A 25,244-nucleotide genomic window follows, 5' to 3' on the forward strand; every position below is an offset into this window, starting at 1 on the left:
TTACGGGAGCTCACAGTGATGCCTATTAAAGAGATCAGTTGTATCCACGAGCACCCACACTTCATAGGTAACTGTTGCTCTACATATTGCTACCTGTAACCAGTGCAGCTATAAAAGGAACGTAGGAAACAATTGGCCCCGAATATGAACGCCATGGGTTTTTTTCCCCCTCTTGATCAAAGAAAGACTCCAATGAAAGGAGAAAAAAAAAACTAATTAAAAAGTTAAAACCTTATGTAATGAAATTTAAAAGAAAACTTTTGAAGCCAACAAGCAACGATGGGCAATGCTTCAAAGGGCCCAGAATCAATGTTTGTCAATAGCAGTTTTGCATCCTTTAATTTATTTTTCATGAATATAAAGCGTGATGTTATTAGGAGCCCATCCATGCCTTAATTCTGTTTGAGATTTGGTGAATCCGAACCCTATTAACATTCTGTTCAAATCAGCAGTGTCAGAGGCCTGTGGCAGGAGTTTCACCCTATTAGGGCTCTCACCCTGTGGCTGGGATGCTAGGGGACCATCGGGCCTTCTGCGCTGAACACTCAGCAGCTACCCCCTCACCCCAAACCCCAGGAGCCAGGGCCACTTTGCTGCTTTCTCTCCAGAAAACAAACCACCCCCATGGCTCAGCCCAGCCCCAAAGTTACCATTTGTTTAATCAAGATAGTTGGTTTGCAAAACATTAAACATTAAACAGTATTTGATGCCTAGTTAATAATTTGCATCCTCTTCATTTGTTCCTGAATCCTTGGAGACTGACACTTTCCCCCCTAAAGGCATAGACAACAAAAGAAATTGTTTTTAGAGCAAAACAAGAGTTCTTACACTACAAAGATGTTTGCCAGAATGTCTGATCTCCATGTTCTGCTGTTAATGTTTCTGGCGGGAGAGACAGCCTTCGGGGTAAGTGTTCTTTTCAAATATCTGTAGTTGAGAGACTCTGAGGTTATTAGGAGGACCAAACCAGCTGGGCCAGGAGTGATGAGAAACTTTAGTCGCGAAAGGCTGGTGTTGCCAGGTGGAATATGTCCTGATTTCAAGGGCTAATGCAGGCCTGGCATGTTGGTTGCTGTTAAGGGGCCAGTTCCATGAAGCCATGCAATTGACATGAGCCCTCTTGGAGCAGAGTCTCCACGAACACCTTCCAACTAAGGAGATCAGAGCAAGAAACTCTGCTAAGGCAGTGTGTTGTGATCTGGCATGGATCTCAGAGATCCCTCTGGGAAGCTGCCGAAAGCTACAAACTCTCTCTCTGTACATGCCAACACACATACCATGTTCTCCAGCTATTTCAGGTGACGCTAGGGTAAGCATCCCTGTGCTTTGGCTCTAGAGGAGAATCCTGCTGGCAACAGGTTTACTTAGATGGATTAGATTTGGAGAGAAGCTTTGTGGGCAGCACTTTTTCTCCCATCACCCTGTAACCATGGCTGTAGTGAATGGGGCAGAGAGGAGCAGGGGCCCCAGGAAGGTCATGGTGAGAATGGAAGGAAAGGGACATCAGGGGTTCTCACATGGGGGACTCAAGACATCCGGGAGCAGGTGAGTTGTGGAGGTGTCGGCCCCTGCTGTGTGCTGTTGTGGTCCAAGAGTGTTAGCTGGGTCTCTGTGGACATGTGAGAGAGGGCCTTCACCAGACCTCGCGCCTCTTGGATGGGTTGGAGGCATGAGTGTGGGCTTGGGAGCCAGGGTCTGAAACTCAGCTTTGCCGCCTTCTAGCTGTGGAACAAGTAACAAGTAACCATCTCTATGAGCCTCAGCTTCCTCTACTGCAAACCTAGTGATAATCTCCCCCAGATTTGGGGAGGGTCGAGACCGATTAAATGGGGCAATGTATGTGGCTTTCGATAAATGTTAGCTCTTTTCCCTTGAGATTTCCAAAGTGAATATGAGTTCTCTATAAGAATCAGAGAGTGCGCCCCCTTGTTGGAGGGGAGGGGGTTTGAACAGAGAACAAGAAAGGGCTGAGAACTGAAGTAAGTCATAACCTATTTATCTCATTAAATACCTTGGTATCTTATTTTCCATTTCGCTCCAGAGCCATTTTCCTGCAGAGGCAGCAGGTGAGATTCCAGGCTTCTGATCAGCACACTTTAAAAACAGCAGCTTCTCCTCCCCTTTTGGTCAGCTGCACTCAGACATCTACCGTAGTTCCACATTAAGCTGCCAATGACTCACCTCTGGAAGAGTTTTCTTTTCCAGAGATGACGTGTGTGTGTGTGTGTGTGTGTGTGTGTGTGTGTGTGTGTGTGTGTGGTGTGTGGCTACAATGACCAGTTGTTATCAAACCCCCTACATCACTGATTGTTGTTGGATGCCTGGGGCCAAGATCCTGCAGAAGTAGCGCAAGTCTAGAGAAAAGCGATGGGAACTATCAGAGGTTCACAAGGGACCCGGAGAAAGTACCAGTCAGAAAGAATTAGATCCTAAAGTTTGCAGGCAAGGAAGAGAGTGGACGCAGTCTGTTTGAAATTCGCCAAAAGGTAATGCTCGCCCCAAATCCCTTTTTTGCAAGCCCCAGTGAATTTTTAGGGTTAGCGATGAAAATATAAGTCAATAATGGATAAAAGAGAAAATACGAGAGATAGCCTTTAGGCAATGAGATTAGTCAATTCCAAAGAGGGGATTCAGGGCTTTGGAATGTTTTCTTACTCCAGGTGTGTGCCAGACAGGTGGTCGGGAGGGCAGCTTCTGTCCCATAGGCCAGTACACAGACATCCAGGGGAAAGTGGCCAGTTCACTCAGATGTCTAGAGAGTTTGAGGCAACACCAGGAAGGAAGGGGCCACATAGCCCGATGGACAGGGTGGCTTCTCCTGCCCCATGTAGCTAAAAATAATAACCAACTGCTACCATTTGATGAAAAATCCTGTGTGCCAGGCTCTGTGCTTTTGACGCATTGGTCTTTGGGTCCTCCAGAAGGACCCTAAGAAATAGGTACTGTTATTGATCTCAGTTTACAGATCAGGAGCTGGGTAATGTGTCCTCAGGTCACAAAGCTGGGAGGTGGCAGAGCTGAGTCCTAGACTATGGCTGGTGTCCATCTGCCTGGATAAGGTGTCTTGCCTGGGGCCCTGGCTAAGGATGAGATTTCTTTGGTCCATATAGCTTCAGGGCATTGTCCTTCCTGTAGGGATGGGAGGCACTTGGACCAGGGGCCTCTTTCCTGGGTGGAGTGTAACAGATTCCATGTGCCTCTGAAACTTTAAAGCAAAGGGTCTCTGATTGCTGCCCATTGGAAAGGTGCCTGGAGACCCTCCCATGAGCTCAGATCATGCAACAAAAATTATGAAGACTTCTCTGTAGGCTCGTCTTTAACTTAGGTTTTCATTCAGATATCCACGATCCAAAAAAGGTGCAGTCAAATATAGTTGTCATGGATTCCAGGGAATCCTTCTTAGTGCCTTCCTGGTCTGGTCTAGATTTGTTTTCCTTACCTGTCAGTTTTGAACACCTGTCCCCAGCACAGTCTTGTATTGTTATTCCCATTTTTTGAAGGAGAAACAAGCCCAAAGACGTTGAACTAACTTCCCAGCCAGGACAAAGACCCAGCTCCGTCCAATTCCTTGTCCATCACAGGAGGCCCGCTCAACTGTATGTGCCCCGTCCCCAGGGCTTGGACATCTCTTCTTGCTGTGGTTCTTAGGGTGATTTGAGGTGCCACTGGCCTCAGCCATAATGTAATTTGACCTCTTCTAGGGTCATAAGCCAGAGGACAAGCTTGCCGGGCACGCCCTGCTTATCTCAGCCCATGCTCAACAGCGGCCTTACAATTAAAATGCGTGTTTGCTCCCATTTCTAAGCTTTTTAAACCCTAGAGTTTAGAGTCCAAGAACTCTAGAACTCCAGAATCCTCCTAGATAGAGAGTCACAGAAATGTCTGCACAGACCAGAGGTTGCAAATTGGCAGCTTGGGGTACATCCTGCTCACAGCCTGAGTTTTATTTGGTGGGTAGGAGTTCAGCCTGAAGAGTATTTTCATTTCCTTTCAATTGCTTGGTGACATCTGAGAATCAGAACGTTTCACATAACAATACAGATCCCCAGCTTTTCTTGAAAATCAGGCATTCTAGTGACACAGGCTCCCGTTCTTGCATGGCACCAAGGGGAGAAGGAACTATTGCTTATTAGAAGCTGAATTAGAAGCTTATATTAGAAGCTGAAGCCTCCCAGATCCCACAGGCCCCAGCACCCTCTCTTTTTGACACCCTCTCTGCTTGACAGGTGTACATTATCTACCTCATTCTACCTTGGAAAGAGAGAGGCAGAAAGAGAAAGAAATGGAGAGAGAGCCTGCTTGTCCAGTTATTGTTTAGCAACACTGTGGATGCTGAGGTATTAGAGCCAATTTTGGATGGTCAGGTAACAGGGCTCAGTGTCTGATTAATTCAAGTATCCAAATCTACCTGGCCCCCAGGACCAAACAAGGCCATGGATGGGATAACACGAACCACCTTTTTCAAAGTGTCGATGCTCTGGAATGTCAGAGTCTCTTTCAGGCCTAGGAGACATCACTTCCTCTTGCTGTAACCCATTCAGAGTCTTCTGGAAAAGAGAGGGACTGAATCGCACTGCATGTTCTTATAGATTTTAAAGAAACCTGGTCCTAAGCACAAGTCCATCTCATTAGCTTTGGCAGTGTACACTGGTATTTAGGGAAATCAGGTCGCAGGAAATCGCATGTGTATGTAGGCACAGATATATTTATATTTTCAATTCATTAGAGTTTCCTAAATGCAAAAGCAATTCTGCTGTCACAGAGAAACAGCATGGCAGAATATTCGGCAGCCGGGATTTTAAATAAAACATGCTTTTTCTTCATAATTAATATAACAAGGTTTCCTGGCTTAGGACTTGGCAAAGATCCCAGGAAAAATGAGGGGAGGGGGTTGGTGTGACGTGCTTGTGACCTGATGAACAAATTCGAGGAAGAGTTTGTGCTGAGTGAGCTCCCCTCAATCACTTAATAATTTGAAAAATAAAAATTCGAACTCATTGACAACAGTGGCTAATCATAATCACAGCAGCAAGTATTTATTAAGTTTATCAAATCTTTACCACATGTCAGGTATTGTGTGCTTTATGTTCATTATCTCATGTAAAGCTTCCCAACAGCCCTATGAGTTAAGGACCACTGTTATCCTCATTTTACAGATAAGAAACTAAGCTTTACAGAAATTAAGTAGTCTGTGCAAATGGCCCGCCTGCGAGGTTACAGAGCTGGGATTCAAACCCAGGTCTGCCTGATGCCAGTTCCATGCTCATAACCACTGTGTTAGAGGTTGCCATGCTGGCCACTACCCCAAAACGACTGGGACTCTCAATGTGGAATGGAAGGTGTCCAGGGGGACAGTGGCCTCAGACTCCAGTTTCAGGCAGGAGGAAAAGCCACTCCCGTCTGGAGGCTCCTTCAACAATCCCCGGAGCTTTTCTTTCCAACACCAGAAGGATCAAGTCTTGCTAGATGGCAACCCACTAGCTCAGTGCTCTCAAAACTTTAGTCATGAATGAATCCATCTTCAGAAATTTTGCCAAAGCCCAGACTAGTTTCTTAATACTTTTGTTGAACAGACTCACTTTTTGTCTACCTAGATAGATATATTTTTAAAGGAAACCATCACTACTATAAATGGGAAAATCAAAGAAGATGAAACAATGCCATTGAATTCTAACCGGCTGCAGCTGTCACGCTAAAACGCAGAGCTGACTCCTGCTTTCTCCTTGTTAGGAGCAAGAGGTAGAGGGGAGGGACTTACCAGGGCCACCCCAGTCTGTCTTTGTGATGGGATTGGAAGAGATGACAGTAAAACTGAGAAGGGAATGACTCTCTAACGCTGTGTTTTGATGTGATGACTCTCCCTGGCCAGGCACCACCCAAATCAGCTTGGGTACCAGCAGCGGTTCATGTCCCACAACAGAGAAAGCACAGAAGTAAAGACAGCTTCAGGGGTGGAGTTGGTTCCCATCAATGGGGACGTTACTTTCCTGAGAACCGATTGGCCAAGGAGGTGAATATGGGGCTTGTGCCCATGTGGTGGGCCTCAGACTCCACACCCACAGGCCCTTCTGTTTCTTTTTTTGTACACCTGCCTTTTCAAAGGGTTCTGAAGTGCATGATCACATCCAGAAATGAGTGTTTGTTTTTATCCAGTCTCCTTATCCTGGATGGTCTCACCACCAAGCCTTCAGCCCCCTCCCCACAAGTCCTGGGATGAGCCATCCGTACCAATACTTCTCACTAAGTGCTTACCTGAAGAGTAACCCACTGCAAATGCTGTGCTCTCCCTGAGCAGACAAATCCCCCTGAATCAAACGTCAGGTTGGGTAAGGGAATTCTTTCTTTTGTCACTGGGGAAACGAGGCACAAAGAGATTCAACAATTTGCACGGGAGCAAAGATAGACTCACCTGTCTCCTTGGCCAGGAGCTTCAGGCCCAAGAGAGGTAAAATCGAAGTGTGGCCAATGGCAGAGTGAGCTGGGGGCTGATTGAAAATGCATGTTCTGGGCCCACTCCAGGCCCATGGGGGCACAACCTGCAAGTGGGGCCCAGGGATCTGAATTCTTATCAAACGCTCCCCAGATAAAAATGGAAATTCCCAGGGTCTACAAACGGGACTCTCCTCTCTGCCCTGCCCTGGCCCTGCTCGCTGCATGAAGCTGCAGTCCAGTCTCCAGTTAACTGGGCAGAGGTCTGTACAGGTGGCTCTGAGCCAGGCACAGGTGATCAGCCTCACAGGGAGGCGACCTGGCCTTGAATTCCTCCCTGGCCCAATCCACTCGCGTCCTTACAGGAGCCATGTCACCCTGCTGGGCCTGAGCTTCCTCCCTTGCACATAAAGGGTTGAGGCCAGCTCCTCTTCACAGTGCCTCCTGGCTCATCGCTGTGGTCCTGTGAACAGCTTCATCCAGGCCCTCGAGAAGGAAACCACCCACAGGGACCACTGGCTGGTGCCTCTCCTTTGGCCTCTGAATTTTCCCATTAGAGCCATCCCTCCTCACCCTGAGCTTCAGATTAAAGCAAAGCCACACTGAAGCTGCCGATCCTGGGACAGCGTCGCACAACTTGTGTGCTAAAGCAAGGATGAGATTCCTTGTGACTACAAAGGACTGAGTGGCACCACCTCATACCTGCTAGGATGCCTAGAACCTTTTAAAAATGGAGGGCTTCCCTGGTGGCGCAGTGGTTGAGAGTCCACCTGCCGATGCAGGGGACACGGGTTCGTGCCCCGGTCCGGGAGGATCCCACATGCCGCGGGGCGGCTGGGCCCATGAGCCATGGCCGCTGAGCCTGCGCGTCCGGAGCCTGTGCTCCGCAGCGGGAGAGGCCACAGCAGTGAGAGGCCCTTGTACCGAAAAAAAAAAAAAAAGGAAAATAACAAGTATTGGTGAGGATGCGGAAAAATCAGAACCCTCATTTATTGCTGGTGGGAATGTAAAATGGTGTAGCCACTGTGGAAACAGTATGGCGGTTTCTTAAAAAGTTAAACACAGTATTACCATATGACCCAGCAATTCTACTTCTGGTACTGGCCCAAGAGATTGGAAACCAGGGAATCAAACAGATATCTGTACATCAATGTTCATAGCAGTCTTATTCATATAGCCAAAAGATAGAAACAACCCAAGTATCCACCAACAGATGAATGGATAAACAAATTGTGATATATAATGGAATACTATTTAGCCATAAAAAGGAACACATTTTTGAGATATGCTACAACATGGACAAACCTTGAAAACATTATTCATAGTGAAATAAAGCCAGTCACAGAAGGACACATAATGTATGACTCCACTTATATGAGGTACCTAGAACAGGCAAAGTCATAGAGACAAAGTGGAATAGAGCTTACTACGGGCTTGGAAGAGGAAGGAAGAGAGTCGTTGTTTAATAGGTACAGAGTTTATGTTGGGGATGATGAAAAAGTTTTGGCTATAGACAGTGGTAATGGTTACATAACATTGTGAATGTAATTAATGCCACTGAATGGTATACTTAAAAATGGTTGAAATGAAAAATACCGTGTAGTATGTATTTTACAATTAAAAAGAAAATGACAGGCTTTGCACAGTCGTTCATCTCATGACATAGCTTTTTGCAGGAGGGGCCAGAGTGGGAGGATGTTGTGAGGCAGCAGTTGGGATGGTGCCTGAGATACTGGCAACCCCTGTCCTCTGTCACCTCCGCCTCTCACCCTAACCTTGAGCTGTGTCCAGCAGTGGGGACTGGCTCTGCTGAGCTGCGCAGTCCTGTCCCTGGCTTGCCTTCCAGCCCAGCAGCCTCACCCTCACCTGGCCACCGTGCAGAGTTCTCTCCCCCCCAGCTACCTTTAGGAGCAATGCAAATCTTTTCCTGGTGTGCAGTGACATCTGGTCTACCACCCGGTCATGGTAGAATAACTGCAGAGAAAGAGATGGCTGGAATTTGAGTCCCAATGTCTTACTTACCAGGTGAAAGATTTTTCTGCTATTGGTTCATTCTAAGTCAAGCTTCTAGCCCCAAAGGTCAGGTCTAGCCCCACTTCTCCCCTCTACTGCTTCCCAGTCCTCTGAGAATATTTCCTATCAGTTAATTCCTGGAACCCATCAAGGCAGATTTTAGCCTCTGCCTTTTTGTTTTGTTTTCAAGAAGGTCTAGAATTGCGAAAGGTAGAGGAAGAACCTGAGTTGAAATAATTACTAGAATAAAGATAGGACAGAAGAGATTAGACCTCAACTCCCTCCACCCCCAAGGAGATTACACTGTAAATCAGTAAGACTCTGAAGCAGGATCCTTCTCTCTGCCCCTCCCTGCCTTGCCCACCAACCACCTTGAGCCTAGAAGACACCAGATCATGAGACATGCTCCCTGGTGACTGGGCTGGGGGGTGGGATATTAACATTGCTAATAATTTGCTTCTAACTGGGGAAGGCCAAAGTCCTGAGCCACGGGTCCGCTGTGAAAGCCCGATTGTAGATGGACCAGCAATTGGATCTAGAGAGGTCTCTCTGAATCTATTGCAAAGCAGCTACCTTTCCATGTGCAAGAAGCTGCTATTCCCAGCCCTCTAAGAGGAGCTGAGGCAGCTGTGACCACGCATGCCTGGTGAGACTGGGAATAAATGTGGTGGACGAAACAGGCAGTGGCTCGTGTGCCTTCTGATCTGGGTGAAGGTGTTTGTCACAGCGGACTGCCTGAGGCTGCAGATGACTTTTGTCCCTTCCCCAGATGTCCATGGAACCTAGTGGCCCTCCCTGTGTCTTCCCAGGCCTGGGCAACTCTGGACAAGATTTTCCCAAACGTTTCCAAGAATAAGGACCCACTCTCTTCACCGGGCTCAATGTCCTGCTTCTCTTAGCATTAAGTAGCTCTCCCATTTCCTTCTGCATCTTTTCAACACCATGTTTGCAGGCTGTGGGTCCCTCATCCCTCACAGCAATGGCTCTGGTGTTAGACTGGCTCTTTTCTGGCCTGGCTCTATCATTTACTAGCTGAGTTATTCTGGGCAATTTAATCTCTGCAAATGTGTCTTCTCACCTCTAAAATGGGCATAATTATAGTACTTCAATTATCAAGGATTCTGTGCAATAAAAGAGACAAAATGCACATAAATCATTTAGCACAGTCCTTGGCAACTGTCGGGTCTTAATAAATGCGAGCTGAGATCACAGCTGTCCCTTCCTACGCCTCTTCCTACTTCTTTTGCATCGATGACCTTCCTCTTTAGATTTGCACGTCCCAGGCATAGGAGTTCTTACTTCCCTGTCTCTTTTGAAAACTGGAATGGGATAATGGCATGAAAGGAGGCAGATAATGTGTCTATCCATCCCCCTCAGCCCCCCGCCATCATCCAGGTTAGTTTCAGGATCCAGGTATACGGCATAAATCACTGGCTATTGTCCTAGCCTTTCCGGTTTGGTCCCCCAATATCCAGCCTGGTGTTTGGGCTGCCGGTGTCCACATTTCACCACAGCCTCTTTCTGAGGGTAGATCCAGTGATCCACAAAATGAGTGGGTCTGCTTCCGACCCCTGGGACACCCTGACATGCAGCCCAGGCTGCACAGCTGGGCGGCAGCTGCTTCAGACCCCCTGAGAGCCTGTGGGATCTGAAGGTGCCCCCAGGCCAGGAAGGTACTGTTTTCTTTCTGTTTTTTCTTTCCGTCTGAGCCCCAGCTCCAGCTCCAACTCCTGGGAAGGGCACGTCTGCCACCTGCTGGCTGTGGGCAGCGCAGCACCTGACTCTCCCTCAAGCTCCAGTTTCCAGCTAAGATTTGGGGGTCTCGCCCCGGCTCCGGTCCTGAAGGGCTGGATGAAGACAGGTAGAGAGTGACGGGCCCTGACGTCCACACAAGCTTTATGGAGGGAGGATGAGGCAGGCAAAGGACCAGGACTGGCTGTGACGAGGGAGAGACTGAAGGAGGTGTAACATTTGTCCTCAGGGTCCCCTCATGCTTCTTCTCTGTCACCTGCCTGCCACTCATGCCCAGAGGTGTCAACGTCAGCTGCTCCCTGTTCAAGCACCCCAGCCCCAGAAACACCCTAAGACCTGAACCTGCCCTTCTTCTGCCAACTCCGCCTGCCACTACCAACCCCCACCAAACAAAATCCCCACCCCTTGTCTATTTCCTGCAGAAACAGGGCAGGGCAATAGTGATGCATTTAAATAGTCACTGTCCAGACAACAGATGGCTTCTATCCCTTTCTTTCTTTTTTTCCTTTTTTTTTTTTTTTTTTTTTTTTTTTGCGGTACGCGGGCCTCTCACTGTTGTGACCTCTCCCGTTGCGGAGCACAGGCTCCGGACGCGCAGGCTCAGCGGCCATGGCTCACGGGCCCAGCCGCTCCACGGCATGTGGGATCTTCCCGGACTGGGGCACGAACCCGTGTCTCCTGCATCGGCAGGCGGACTCTCAACCACTGCGCCACCAGGGAAGCCCCCTCTCCCTTTCTTTGCATGACTTTCTCCCCCACAACTTTTTATTTTGTAATTTGTCAAACCTCCAGAAAACTGGAAAGAATAATTCACTGATGATCATTCACCCAGATAGATGCAGCACAGAACCTTTGCCATAGTTGCTTTCTGCCATGATCTCTTATGCATTGGGGAAAAACCCAAACGAACTTTTTGGCCAACCCGATATATACATTTGTTTTGTTTGTTTGTTTGTTTGGTTGGTTGGTTGGTTTGCTGAATCATTTGCACCTAAATTGCAGACATCTCCCTCCCTACTTCAGCATCTTCTAAGAATAAGGACGTGTTCCTACAAACCACACTACCATTATCACTCTCAAGAAATTCAACACTAACGAAATAATACTGACATAAGTCTATATTCAGATTTCCCAATTGTCCCAATAATATCCTTTAGGGCTTTTCTTTTCTTTTTTTTTTTTTTAAATCTAGGATCCAATCAAGGACCCACGCTGCATTTAGTTGTCAGGTGTCTCTAGCCTCATTTAATAAAGAACAGTCTTCCCATCTTTTTTGCCTTTTATGACACTGACAATCTTGCAGAATCGAGGCTAGTTATTTTGTAGAAAGCCCACAACTTGGGCCTGTCACGTTCCCCATGAGTAGATTTAGGATAAGCATTTTTGTCCAGAACGCTACAAGTTGATGTTGTGCCCTATTGTGCGTACATCACGTCGGGATGCAGTCTTTCTTTTTACCATTTTACCCAAAAATGACTGAGGAGGCTACAGTAAAACAGAAAATTAAAACTTCTGCTGAGGGTAGAGGAAGCAAATATACCAAACTGCCTAGACTGGGTATGAGGAAGATACATCACACTGACAGCCGCTTCCTGGTCACCGAGACCCGCCCAAAGGGAACCCTGTCAGGAGATAGCACTCTTGTTTTCCAAGTCAGAGGTCAGCAAACTTGGTCTGTAAAGCACCCGATAGGAGATATTTGGGACTATACTCTCTGTGTCAACAAATGCCCTGCAGTTGCAGCACAAAGGCAGACACAGGCAATGTGTAAGCAGGTGGGCGTGGCCATGTTCCAATAAAACTTTATTGGCAAAAACACAACTGCCAGGTTCGGCTCAAGGACCTTTGTTTGCTGACATCTGATGTAAGTGAAAGAAAATATTCCAGCTATTAAACAGGTAAAACTTTCTTTTTCTGGTAAGTACTGCATTGTAAAAAAAACAAAAAACAAAAAACACTACCACCACCACCAAAAAACACTATTCCTATCATTATTTACTTTTTTATGCAAAACTTTTTGAGGCATGCCATGTGCCAAGCACCGTGCTCAATATTGGGTAAATACGTCAGTGATGAAACAGACAAGAGCCTCGACTTTCTTGTGAGGGCAGAGTTTGATGTGAGAGACAGATAACATGCAGATAAACATACAAAACTACAAGCTGTAATGGGGACCATGGAGGAAATGAATGGGTGCAGAGACAAAACAATGGGGGCATGTCATGCTGATAGGGGAGTCGGGGCAGATGACATTTAAGCTGAGACCCAGTGATGGTCATTGGAGGGGTGGGGTGGAGAGTTTTCTAGGCAGAGGGAACAGCAATTGCAAACGGCCTGAGGTGGAAAGAGCTTGGCTAGTGTCATTTTGAACCTAGGTGTGGCTGGAGATTAGTGAAGAGCAGCAGGAAAGAGGCGTATGGGAGGAGGTTTACAGGTCATAGTTGCTGTTTGTATTTTATTCCAAGAACAGTGGGAAGTAACTGGAGAGTTTAAGCACCTGTCCATCTCCAACCTTAAGGAACTGTCACCTGAGACAAGCACTAGACTTGGGCATGAATCCGAATCCTCTCACGCCTGTGTGACCTCTGAGCCTCAATTTTCTCATCTGTAAACAGGCTAATAAAGCCTCTTCATAGGGTTGTTAGAAGAGTTAAACACAGCAATGTGTAGCCGGCCAGAGGAGATGCACAATACATGCTGATCACTGTACCTGACAAGATGGTCAGTACCTGGGTGGCCAGGTTCCAGCATGGGAACAGGTAAGTGCAAGCACTACACATCCACCCTGGGGAGAAAGAGTGATGCTTTGGATCACTCAGCCAGCACAGGAAGAGTGGGGAGCATCGTCAAATAGGCCCCAGCCCCTCTCTCTCCAATCCACGACACCACCGCTCCAGCCATCAGGAAGTACCCCGTGCTCCTGTGCCCTAGCTATGACTCCGAGAAGGCTCCTTTCAGCTCGCAGGAGCTCAGGAAAGCACCCAGCCTGCTCAGAGGACTCAACCTTGCTCTGCTCTGTGTCATTTTGTTTTTCAGTTCTCCCTCCTGTCTTTACTCACCGACCTGGACCCAGGTGAGTGTGCGGACCCCCCTGGGGCTTCCAACCCCACAGGCTGGTTCTGGGATGGAGAAAAGGGGGCCCGTACATGCGAGTGTGGATGTGACCTCAGGGTTCCAATGGTTCAGAAGTGTCACGGACCGCTTTGAAGATCTTCCCAGAGAAATGCATTCCTGGGTATTTATTTGTGTGTCCACACACACACACACCCACAGTGCTTTACACAATTTTGAGTTGCCTGTGGACATCCCTGATGTCCAGTCTCATGACCCCAAGGGAAGAATTGCTGAAGCCGTTAAACCCCTTCATTTTATACAGAAGGATACTGAGGCCCAGAGAGGGGAAGCATCCTGCCTGAGGTCACACAGCCCATTAGTGTCTGAAATGAGACCAAAAGGCCAAGGCAAAGTGAGAGTGTCTTGAACAATGGCTCCAGGAAGGCCAGCCCTGTGCTACCCCACTCTCTCCACCCACTTCGGTGGGGAGCCAGCCCCTCTGTGCTGAGAGGGTGGTGCCGTGCAGGCAGCCCCCGGCTGGCCCACTGCTGCTGATGGCCTCTCACCAGCACCCCCACTGGGTTGCTCCTCCACCCGGTATGTCTCCTCAGTGGTCTTCCACACAGGCTCTTCTCTCACAGACACACCTGCCACCTCTCACCTGTCCCACTTCCTCTGCCTGGTGCCCTCAGCCGGGCCTGGGCTGAGCAGAGCTGCTGCTTCCTGCCACATCGTCCAACTCTCGGTCTCTGTCTCTGGGTCTGAGTCTCCCTTTGCTGCTCTGAGGCCCAAAGGAGAAAACTCCACTGATTATTTCACTGGGGCAGAGGACACATCCCCCACTGGTGAAGACCTGTGTTGGTCACACACAGAGGACAAGAGCCAGGCACATGGAGATCACAGTCACGTCTAAACATTGGATCAAGGGTGTCTTCGGAGCAAAGAAGGTGATAACTGGGTCAAATTCAGCTTGACAGTCAATATTCTCCGGCAGCAAAGCCCTGGATGGGCAGACAGATTTGTGCCGGCTCAAGGCAAGCGATGCTTGGAACTTGTCCTGCCCTGCAGGGAATGTTTGTGGAATTGGATAGAAATGTACATGAGCGTGGTGTGGGGACTGGGAAAGGATCTGTGTCTTTCCCCAAAGCAAAGGAGAGTGTTGAATTCAACAACATATAATTCAATTGCTTGGAAGAATCGTATTTCAGGGGGCTCCCCCAGCTGGCCAGACCAGCAGCGTACATGGAATCCAGGGTGGGTCCAAGGCCAAGAGATGGGAAGAGCTGCCTCCTCCCCAGCCTTCAGCGCGAACTTCTCAGGCACCACTGAAGGGGCTGCTTTGGTCTGGGTGCCCACGAGACAGAGCTTCGGAACTGCGGGCTTGCACAGAGGAAGAAACAGGACATCTAACACTCAAGGGACCTCACCCTCTTCAAGTGTTTAAAAAGCAGCCCCGGGCTTCCCTGGTGGCGCAGTGGTTGAGAGTCCGCCTGCTGATGCAGGGGACACGGGTTCGTGCCCCAGTCCGGGAAGATCCCACGTGCCGTGGAGCGGCTAGGCCCGTGAGCCATGGCCGCTGAGCCTGCGCGTCTGGAGCCTGTGCTCCACAACAGGAGAGGCCACAACAGTGAGAGGCCTGCGTACCACAAAAAAAAAAAAAGAAAAGCAGCCCCACCCCTAGTCCACGAGGTGGGCTTTGTGGGAGTTAACAGGAGTATTTACCTCAAGAAACTTTACTGCCACCTGCCAGAAAGTTGCAAAAGACATCTACAATGACTATGACACCCTGGATTGTGCAGTGAACAACACGAACAAATGTATGCCGTGGCCCTACTGAGCAGACCTCACAGAAGAGGGAGTGGATACATTCTTTGTGTCCATAAGGCCTTCAGCTTTAATCAAATAGATTGGAAACTTTAGGGTCAGATTTGATCTGCAAACAGGAAGAACTTCCTCATCATCATAGTTGTCAAAAAATCTGAATGCGCTTTTGGGCTCTTGAGTGGTAGTGAGTTCTCCATCACTGGCGGTGTTCGAGCACAGGCTGAAAAGCCACTTAGTAAGGAGTGGAAAATGTGGGATTTAACATACTGAGATTCTGGGCTTTATAAGAACCCTGCCAAGGGCTTCTGATAGTTTGGTTAAGTAGATGAAGGGATCCTGGAACAGGCCACATGCATGCCCCCGAGTCCATCTCGAGGTGTTCTGTCAGCCTCTGGCTGTGGAACAGGGTGAGATGTAGTGGCTGGGTCTTTCTGCAAAGAGCAGGTTAGGTTCTAAAAACAGCCCTGTTCGCGTCTGATTTAATTTCACCTGAGGGTTGTACTTTGATGGAATTTGTCAGATTCCCCGCCAGCTTTGACAACAGTGTGGCCAGGGAAACGCTGTGCTCAAGTCCACGGGCAAGCTGCTACTGTAGTTGGTCTTGCTGGAGACAGTACATGGTGAGGGCCTGGCTGGAGCAGATGGGCCTGAGCCACAGTCCCCAACGGGTGGCAGAGGAGGTGACCATCAAACAACACAGACTCTGCCCATCTCCCCAAAGCAGGTGACATGACAGCCCACAGGCCTGCAGAAATGCCTCTTCAAAGCCAGCTAGATTCTGCCCAGCAACACAGGCTGAGCCCATCCATCAGCTGTCCTGACGCCTGCCAGCAAGGGTCTCTGCTGGGCTTGCCCTGCCAGCCAGAATGGAAGCATCAAATGCAGGCTGACAGGGTTGGGGTTTGGGGGAGGCCCTCGGAGGAACTGTCTGTGCCACAGTGATGGATGGTGCCAACAGGGACGGCATTCCAGGGATTTTTATTCTGTCCCACACATCTGGCAAGCTCTTTAACCCAAGCACCTGCAAAACCCCATCCCAGGAGCTCTTGAGTTTTTCCGAGAGGCCCCATGTATGGACCACGATAATCCTGGTTGAGGGACCTGGAGGATGTGACAGAAGAGATTTCCCAATGGTGTTACTTCCTGGAAGCCAAAACCCATGGAGTTTCCGGAAACACAAACCCACAAGAGGCTCCAGGGCTCATAAACTAGCAAACCAGACTTGGACTTAGGTAGACCTGGCTTCTGATACCATCTCCTTCTGCCTTAGTTTTTCCTTTTCTGTAAAATGGGAATAATAATACCTATGCTATAGAGGTTTTTTTAAAGTTAAATAAGGTTGTGTGCGACCACGTTTATTTTGTATAGTCACCAATACATAGAAAATACTCAGTACATAATAACCTATTATTTGGAATATTTGAGTTAACTCGGGATATTCTTTACCATTCTTCCTGATAAATTCTAAAAACAGACTCTTATAATTAGACAAATCCACAAGGGTTTCTTTTTATACCTGATATGAAATGCTTCTGACAGCTCCCCCGTTCATCCTGCAAAGCTTTCTCCTTCTCTATAGCCTAGAGAAAATCTCAAGTAGTCTGTATTGGAACCTGGAAAACTTTTTAAAAATCTACCAATGGAACCAAATTTCATGTCAGGATGCATGCAGTCCCTGTCTCCCCAGGAAAGCCCTTGGACAAATTTCTATACTCCTATTGAGCTCATCAGGCATTTTCTTCACCAAATATCTATGACCCAAATCTCAAATAGTTTTTTTTCCTGAATTCCCTGTTTACTCTGCACCAGGCAGACACCATCTTCACTGGCAGAGCTATGTGCCCACTGTGTGCCAGCCAATCAGAAGGAAGGGAGGCTTGGCCATAGAGGGAAAGGTTGATCTGTCCAATACATATATTAACAGCATATAGGGCTCTGTGCTGGGCACTGTGGGGTAGAAAGAGGAATGGACATGGCCCTTTCTCTTAAGAAACCAACTGTCTAGTTGAAGGAAAGAAATCAGATAGACCAAGTTAAATACAAAACTCAAGAGATGTGCCCTCTGAGATCCAGCCGTGAAACCTAAAATTCTGCAACCACCTGGGCCACTGAGGAATTCTAGTATCTAAAATTCGTATCCCACCAGCAACTCAATATTAAGCCATGTGTGTTCATTTGTTATTACTACATGATATGGTTGACTCTTGAACAATTCAAGGGTTGGGGGTCCTGACCTCCCCATGTAGTCAAAAATCCATTTTGACTCCCCGCAAGCTTAACTACTAAGAGTCTACTCTTGGCTGGAAGCCTTACTGATAACATAAACAGTTGATCAACACAATTTTGTATGTTATATGTATTATATACTGTATTCTTACAAGTAAGCCAGAGAAAAGAAAATGTTAGTAAGAAAGCCATAAGGAAGAGAAAATACATTTACAGTGCATGTGCGTATGTATCTACTGAAAAAAAATCCACATGTAAGTGGACCCATGTGTGCAGTTCAAACTGTGTTGGTTGGCAATTTAGACTGGGTTCAGCTGGGCAGTTCTTCTAGCCTAGGCAGGGTCAGCTGATCTTGGCTGGGCTTCCTCATGTGTCTGTAGTCAGCTGGGAGATTAGCTGGGCTTTCTTACATGTTTGAGACCTTGGCTGGGGCCTAGGGCTGCCTCACATGTTCCATTATCCTACTTAGAAGAGCCCAAACTTGTTCACACGACAGTCACAGGGGTCCATGAGAGAGAGAAAGAGAAGCTTGGAGCTGGCACACAATGCTTCCACTAGAAGCTATTGGCAAAGCAAGTCCCAAGGCCAGCCCAGACCCTAGGGATGGAGAAACTGACTCCATCTTTTTCCTTTTATGAATTTTATTTTATTTATTTTTTATACAGCAGGTTCTTATTAGCTATCTATTTTATACACATCAGTGTATACATGTCAATCCCAATCTCCCAATTCATCCCACCACCACCATCCCCCACGCCACTTTCCCCCCTTGGTGTCCATATGTTTGTTTTCCACATCTGTGTCTCAACTTCTGCCCTGCAAACCGGTTCATCTGTATCATTTTTCTACATTCCATATATATGCGTTAATATACGATATTTGTTTTTCTCTTTCTGAGTTACTTCACTCTGTATGACAGTCTCTAGATCCATCCACGTCTCTACAAATGACCCAATTTCGTTCCTTTTTATGGCTGAGTAATATTCCATTGCATATATGTACCACCTCTTCTTTATCCATTCGTCTGTTGATGGGCATTTACACTGCTTCCATGACCTGGCTATTGTAAATAGTGCTGCAATGAACACTGGGGTGCATGTGTCTTTTTGAATTATGGTTTTCTCTGGGTATATGCCCAGTAGTGGGATTGATGGGTCATATGGTAATTCTATTTTTAGTTTTTTTGTTTGTTTGTTTGTTTGTTTTTGCGGTACGTGGGCCTCTCACTGTTGTGGCCTCTCCTGTTGCGGAGCACAGGCTCCGGACACACAGGTCAGTGGCCATGGCTCCCGGGCCCAGCCGCTCCACAGCATGTGGGATCTTCCCAGACCGGGGCACGAACCCGTGTCCCCTGCATCGGCAGGCGGACTCTTAACCACTGCGCCACCAGGGAAGGCCTATTTTTAGTTTTTTAAGGAACCTCCATACCGTTCTCCATAGTGGCTGTATCAATTTACATTCCCACCAACAGTGCAAGAGGGTTCCCTTTTCTCCATACCCTCTCCAGCATTTACTGTTTGTAGATTTTTTGATGATGACCATTCTGACTGGTGTGAGGTGATACCTCATTGTAGTTATGATCTGCATTTCTCTAATGATTAGTGCTATTGAGCATTCTTTCATTTGCCTGTTGGCAATCTGTATATCTTCTTTGGAGAAATGTCTATTTAGGTCTTCTGCCCATTTTTGGATTGGGTTGTTTGTTTTTATAATATTGAGCTGCATGAGTTGTTTATATATTTTGGAGATTAAGCCTTTGTCCATTGATTTGTTTGCAAATATTTTCTCCCATTCTGAGGGTTGTCTTTTCATCTTGTTTGTAGTTTCCTTTGCTTTGCAAAAGCTTTTACGTTTCATTAGGTCCCATTTGTTTATTTTTGTTTTTATTTCCATTACTCTAGGAGGTGGATCAAAAAAGATCTTGCTGTGATTTATGTCAAAGAGTGTTCTTCCTATGTTTTCCTGTAAGAGTTTTATAGTGTCTGGTCTTACATTTAGGTCTCTAATCCATTTTGAGTTTATTTTTGTGTATGGTGTTAGGGAGTGTTCTAATTTCATTCTTTTACATGTAGCTGTTCAGTTTTCCCAGCACCACTTATTGAAGAGACTGTCTTTTCTCCATTGTATATCCTTGCCTCCTTTGTCCTAGATTAGTTGACCATAAGTGTGTGGGTTTATCTCTGGGCTTTCTATCCTGTTCTGTTGACCTATATTTCTGTTTTTGTGCCAGTACCATACTGTCTTGATTACTGTAGCTTTGTAGTATAGTCTGAAGTCAGGGAGTCTGACTCCTCCAGCTCCATTTTTTTCCCTCAAGATTGCTTTGGCTATTTGGGGTCTTTTGTGTCTCCATACAAATTTTAAGATTTTTTGTTCTAGTTCTGTGAAAAAATGCCATTGGTAATTTGATAGGGATTGCATTGAATCTGTAGATTGCTTTGGGTAGTATAGTCATTTTCACAATATTGATTCTTCCAATCCAAGAACATGGTATATCTCTCCATCTGTTGGTATCATCTTTAATTTCTTTCATCAGTATCTTATAGTTTTCTGCATACAGGTCTTTTGTCTCCCTAGGTAGGTTTACTCCTAGGTATTTTATTCTTTTTGTTGCAATGGTAAATAGGAGTGTTTCCATAATTTCTCTTTCAGATTTTTCATCATTAGTGTATAGGAATGCAAGAGATTTCTGTGCGTTAATTTTGTATCCTGCAACTTTACCAAATTCATTGATTAGCTCTAGTAGTTTTCTGGTAGCATCTTTAGGATTCTCTATGTGTAGTATCATCTCATCTGCACACAGTGACAGTTTTACTTCTTCTTTTCCAATTTGTATTTCTTTTTCTTCTCTGACTGCTGTGGCTAGAACTTCCAAAACTATGTTGAATAATAGTGACAAGAGTGGACATCCTTGCCTTGTTCCTGATCTTAGAGGAAATGCTTTCAGTTTTTCCCCATTGAGGACGATGTTGGCTGTGGGTTTTTCATATATGGCCTTTATTATGTTGATGTAGGTTCCCTCTATGCCCATTTTCTGGAGAGTTTTTATCATAAATGGGTGTTGAATTTTGTCAAAAGCTTTTTCTGCATCTATTGAGATGATCATATGGTTTTTATTCTTTAATTTGTTAATATGGTGTATCACATTGATTGATTTGCATATATTGAAGAATCCTTGCATCCCTGGGATAAATCCCACTTGATCATGGTGTATGAGCCTTTTAATGTGTTGTTGGATTCCGTTTACTAGTATTTTGTTGAGGATTTTTGCATCTATATTCATCAGTTATATTGGTCTGTAATTTTCTTTTTTTGTAATATCTTTGTCTGGTTTTGGTATCAGGCTGATGGTGACCTCATAGAATGAGTTTGGGAGTGTTCCTTCCTCTGCAATTTTTGGGAAGAGTTTGAGAAGGATGGGTGTTAGTTCTTTAAATGTTTGATAGAATTCACCTGTGAAGCCATCTGGTCCTGGACTTTTGTTTGTTGGGAGATTTTTAATTTCAATTTCATTACTTGCGATTGGTTGGTCTGTTTGTATTTTCTATTTCTTCCTGGTTCAGTCTTGGAAGGTTATACTTTTCTAAGAATTTGTCCATTTCTTCCAGGTTGTCCATTTTATTGGCATAGAGTTGCTTGTAGTAGTCTCTTAGCATGCTTTGTATTTCTGTGGTGTCTGTTGTAACTTCTCCTTTTTCATTTCTAATTTTATTGATTTGTGACTCCATCTTTTGGTGAGAGGAGCTGCAAAGGCACATTGCAATAAGCATGGCCACAGGGCGAGGTGAAGAATCACGTCTCTTTTATCTCATCAGATTGGCTCATACCACACCAGAGTACCAATGTGGAACTTGAGGCTGTCAGCTAGACTTGGCCACATCCAGCTCCCCTGCCTCTTCACTACCCTTTCGTCTCCTTCCTTGGCTGGCTTTCTTCCCCCATCCAGCCCAGATTCGAGGCTCCTTTGACTGGAGGCCACATCCCACTCTTTTTTGTATAATTCTCCATTGTTCCCAAAGCCTTCCTGCACCTGGCATAATACTTCTCCCACTGTAGGTGCACAATACGTGTTTCTTACGTAGGCAATGGGATGAACTACCAATAGAATAGAAAAGACAAAACAAGCTTTAAGTTTGGAGGTAAAGAAACCCTCCCAGGTGACTCTTCTAAAAAGCATTTTCAAAACATATTGCAACCCACCCCAAATGTCAAGGATCTTGGCCTCCCCTTGCACAGTCTTCCAACTGATGGCTTCTGGCAATCTGGGGCCACTGAGCCTCTGCTGCTTCCATCCCACCTCAACCAAGGGCCCTGGACCCTGGAGAATAGTAGGGACTTAATGCCTCACTTGGCAGGAATGTAACTCAAAGTCTATGTGTTTTATTACCTCCTTAGCTTCACTGAGAGGTGAACAGACCTTGTAAATAGGGCTGGATTCAAATCAAAACCCTCCAACAGACATGTCATCCATCCTCTGTCACCTGGAAAAATCATACAGTTCCATCTTTATGAAAAATCTTCCCTCATTTTCAAAATGATTCTTAACGGTCTAACCGGGATTATCCATCTGGCCCTCGGCTTGTGGGAGTGATGGGAGAAATTACAGGAGCCATTCGAAGGCGCTTATCTATAAACACCTGTTGGAAAAACAAAAATCAATTCTCCAAAGAAGAAAGAAAGAAAGAAATGGGGCAATCATCTCATTACCAAACTCATTGTCTCTTCCAAATGTCAGTTTGAAATCTTTCATGTCAAACTCAGAAAAAAATTTTTTTCCCCTTACTTTCTCACCCTTTCTCTGCTTTATCATGCTAGATGGAAAGAAACTTTATTTGCTCCAGGAAGACAATGGCCTTATCTTCAACCTAGATCCTCATGCCTGGAAAGGTGGCCTCCTCTGAGAGCATTTTCATAGTGGGGAAAAGCAGCTCAGGAGAAATAATGAGGAGGCAAAGGGAGTCTTGACTTGACACTGTGATAAATGAGGTGAAACTTTGGCAAGGAACCAGAGTTGGCGTATTCAAAAAGGAAATAAAAAGATAGTTCCATTTTAATGGGAAATATAAAACAGCCATTGTGCAAAAGTCGATTTTTCAAAAGCCAAAGAGATAAAGACTATAAGGGAATGACTGAGAGACGAATAAGATAATGTGGTTGATAATCGGGCGTAGGTAAGGTGCCATCCTCCGGGCCATCGCTGTGGCTCCGTGGGAGCGCCTTTTCAAGCCGGCTATCTGCATTTGCTCCTGCCTCATTAGCATATGCATCTCTGGACAGCTTCCTTACAGCTTCAACTTGCTGACTTGCCATACTCCTGCCAGCTGGAGAGAGCAAAGCCAACCCAACCTTCTTCAAATCCCAAACTCCTCTCCATCAGCCACAGAGCTATCAGCATCTTCCAAGGCCCCAGACAACAAAGAGCTTGAGTCCAGGCTTACACACACCTGCTCTTCCTAGTGGATTGGTCTAGCGTAAGGTTTACAACCATGGGCAACGCCATATACTGCCCTTTCTTTCAGTAGGCAAGATCCGTGAACCTTCTCAAGGCTGTCCTTGGACAATCCCTAATTAGCAGGCTGGATATGCAACGGGAATGATAGGACCCCTTTCCCAAGGGTAACTGTGAATTATCTGAGGCAGTATGAGAGGCCCGCTGAAGCAGTTGAGAGAGTGCAATTTAAGGGATATATGGAGATAAACTGCCTTAGTTCCTATGCTGTCATTTATTAGCTATGTGACCTTGGACAAGTTACTTAACCTCTTTGAGCCTCAGGTTTCTAAGCTTAAAGTAGAGATAATAATACATCTAGACTTTTATGCGAATGGAACGGGGTGGTTCATGTAAAATGCTTAGTCCGGAGCCTGGTACGTAGTAAAGACTCAGTAAATATTAACAGTTACGATGATTCTATATAAATAACTCGGGAGTAGTTTGATGCTGAAGCTGAAAGAAAAGAGACAAGTTTCTTTGACTTTATTCAGCTAAGGTGACTGATAAAGTCCCACTGAGAAACTTCATTCACAGAACCACCCAACAAGGCACTCAAGTGCCACTGGATCTGACCGTGGGCAGATCTCATACAGGACCTTGGAGACTCCCTGCGCCCCAGTCATCTTCCTGCTATTTACAGGTGAGAAAACTGAGGCACGGAGGATACAGTTGGCTTGTCCAAGGTCACGGTTAGTGAAAAGCCATTTCCAATCACGTGCTCTTGACCCTGCCAAATGCCAGCGCTGGCTCACTGGGTCATGACAGCCCCCTCAAATGAAAACTCACGGTGCCCGACCCCTTCCATCTGCCCCGTCAGCGTCAGGAGCTGGAAAGACACATGAACCCTCCTTCAGGACCTAGAAATCTTTGGGAAAGGGGGTTTTCAGTGAAATAAAATGGTGACTTCTTTAGGTCTGATGATTAGGGTTGCTTCTGTCCTGTTCCCGCATCTGTAGATTGGACTCTCGACCACTATGAGTACAGCCAAGAGTATTACGACCAGGAAGGGAATGCCAGCAGTGCTCTAGGCCATCCAGAGAATCCTGACTGGTACTACGCGGAGGACGGTAGGTACCAGAGCTGTTTGGGGGGCCTCCTGGGAGGAGAGCAGCACACCTGGAAGGGAGCTGATGTGTGACCACATGCAAGGGCTCTCTCTTCTCTTCCTCTCTGACCAGCATCATAAAATAGGTATTAAAAAATTATTTAGACTGGCTTTTTTTCAGTTAGAATCACATACTATGAATACTGGGGAGGTTCTTAGAGACCATCTCTCCCACTTTCAAATGACAGGTGAAGCAAGTGAGGCCAAGAGAGGAGCTGACTTAGCCAAGGTCACTCAGCAAGTTAGTTCATCATCATCTAGCTGTCCTGACACTGTGGGTTAGAGTCATGTTCAAAATCATCCCCCGAGCTTTCATGACAGGTAGTCCTAATTATGCAGAAGAGTCTGTCTTAGCATTAGGCATCAAACTGTAGCATTCACAAATTTGCCATTGTGCTGTGCTGTTTTGTTTTGTTTTTTTTTCTCTTTTCACTCTTCAGAAGATTTGCACAGTTGTGTGTGTGTGTGCACGCACGCTCACACATGTGTGCTTCGGCCACGTTTGTTTTTGTTTTTGTGGCTTCTTGAGACAGAAAGGAAAATGAGAAGCTGGGCCTAAGCAAAGCCATGTGACTAAATCAGTAGAAGTAATGGAAAGCACTTAGCAGCTGGAATAAAAGCTGTGTAACTGCGAAGTGGCCTGGAAGGCAGGGCCAAGATACGGGGCATCAGGGGAACATCAGAAGGGACCATCAAAACAAGAGCCAGGCCCAGGGATCCTAGTTCCTGAACCAAAGAACAATGTGTGTGAACAGAAGGATAAAGAATTCCCCAAGGGAAGATCCATTCAGACAACCATGAAAAGCCAAAGGCACAGATGAAATATGACAAAATCTAACTGAACAAGTAGTTGAAGAAAGATGAAGGCCACTGGGTCATTTCCTCCTTGCCGTCAATTCTTCTGTCCCCCTCTTGCCTTTGGTCTTCTTTCCTGATGTTCAGAAAGCTTGTGTTTCATTAGGGGTGGGATTTCGTTCCCCACTCCTGACCTCCACCCCTGGGCACTGGGAGTAGGGGAGGTCTTCAGGCTTGTGAAATGCCTTCGGCATCAGAGACAGACCCCGTGGCACTCCCAGCGAGCCTGGGAGGAGAGAGACACTGATGACGGGAAAGGGGAGTTACTCAACGAGAAAGGCCCCATCCAAAGCCAGGCTGAGGGAGACAGTCACGATTCCTTCTTGCCTCTCCTCTTACTAACCTGAATCCCTCCCTCTGGTCTTATGATGGCAGTTTTCCCGGCTCTTTAAGGTCAATGCATGTTTCCCCCTTTCCCCAATCACTGGCTAGGCAGTTCCTCTCTCATTTGGGGCAGGAGATGGAAATTCAGTGAGCAGACAGGGGGCTTCTTGC

The 25,244-nt window shown here is 46.4% G+C and overlaps 1 protein-coding gene across 1 annotated transcript in view; it reads left to right on the forward strand.

The window, feature by feature from the left end:
- The first annotated feature begins 837 nt into the window (after positions 1–837).
- HABP2 (hyaluronan binding protein 2) overlaps positions 838–25,244 on the forward strand; it is a 35,747-nt gene continuing 11,340 nt past the window's right edge. Inside the window, exons 1-3 of the mRNA XM_022568713.2 lie at positions 838–906; positions 13,231–13,267; positions 23,746–23,856. Of these exons, the coding sequence (XP_022424421.1) occupies positions 838–906; positions 13,231–13,267; positions 23,746–23,856 (217 nt within the window). The remainder of the gene's footprint in view (positions 907–13,230; positions 13,268–23,745; positions 23,857–25,244) is intronic.

This window comes from Delphinapterus leucas, chromosome 16 (assembly GCF_059928025.1).
Source record: "Delphinapterus leucas isolate spDelLeu-1000000601 "Yukka" chromosome 16, BTC_Dleu_Yukka2, whole genome shotgun sequence".
In the NCBI taxonomy this organism is placed as follows: Eukaryota; Metazoa; Chordata; class Mammalia; order Artiodactyla; family Monodontidae; genus Delphinapterus; species Delphinapterus leucas.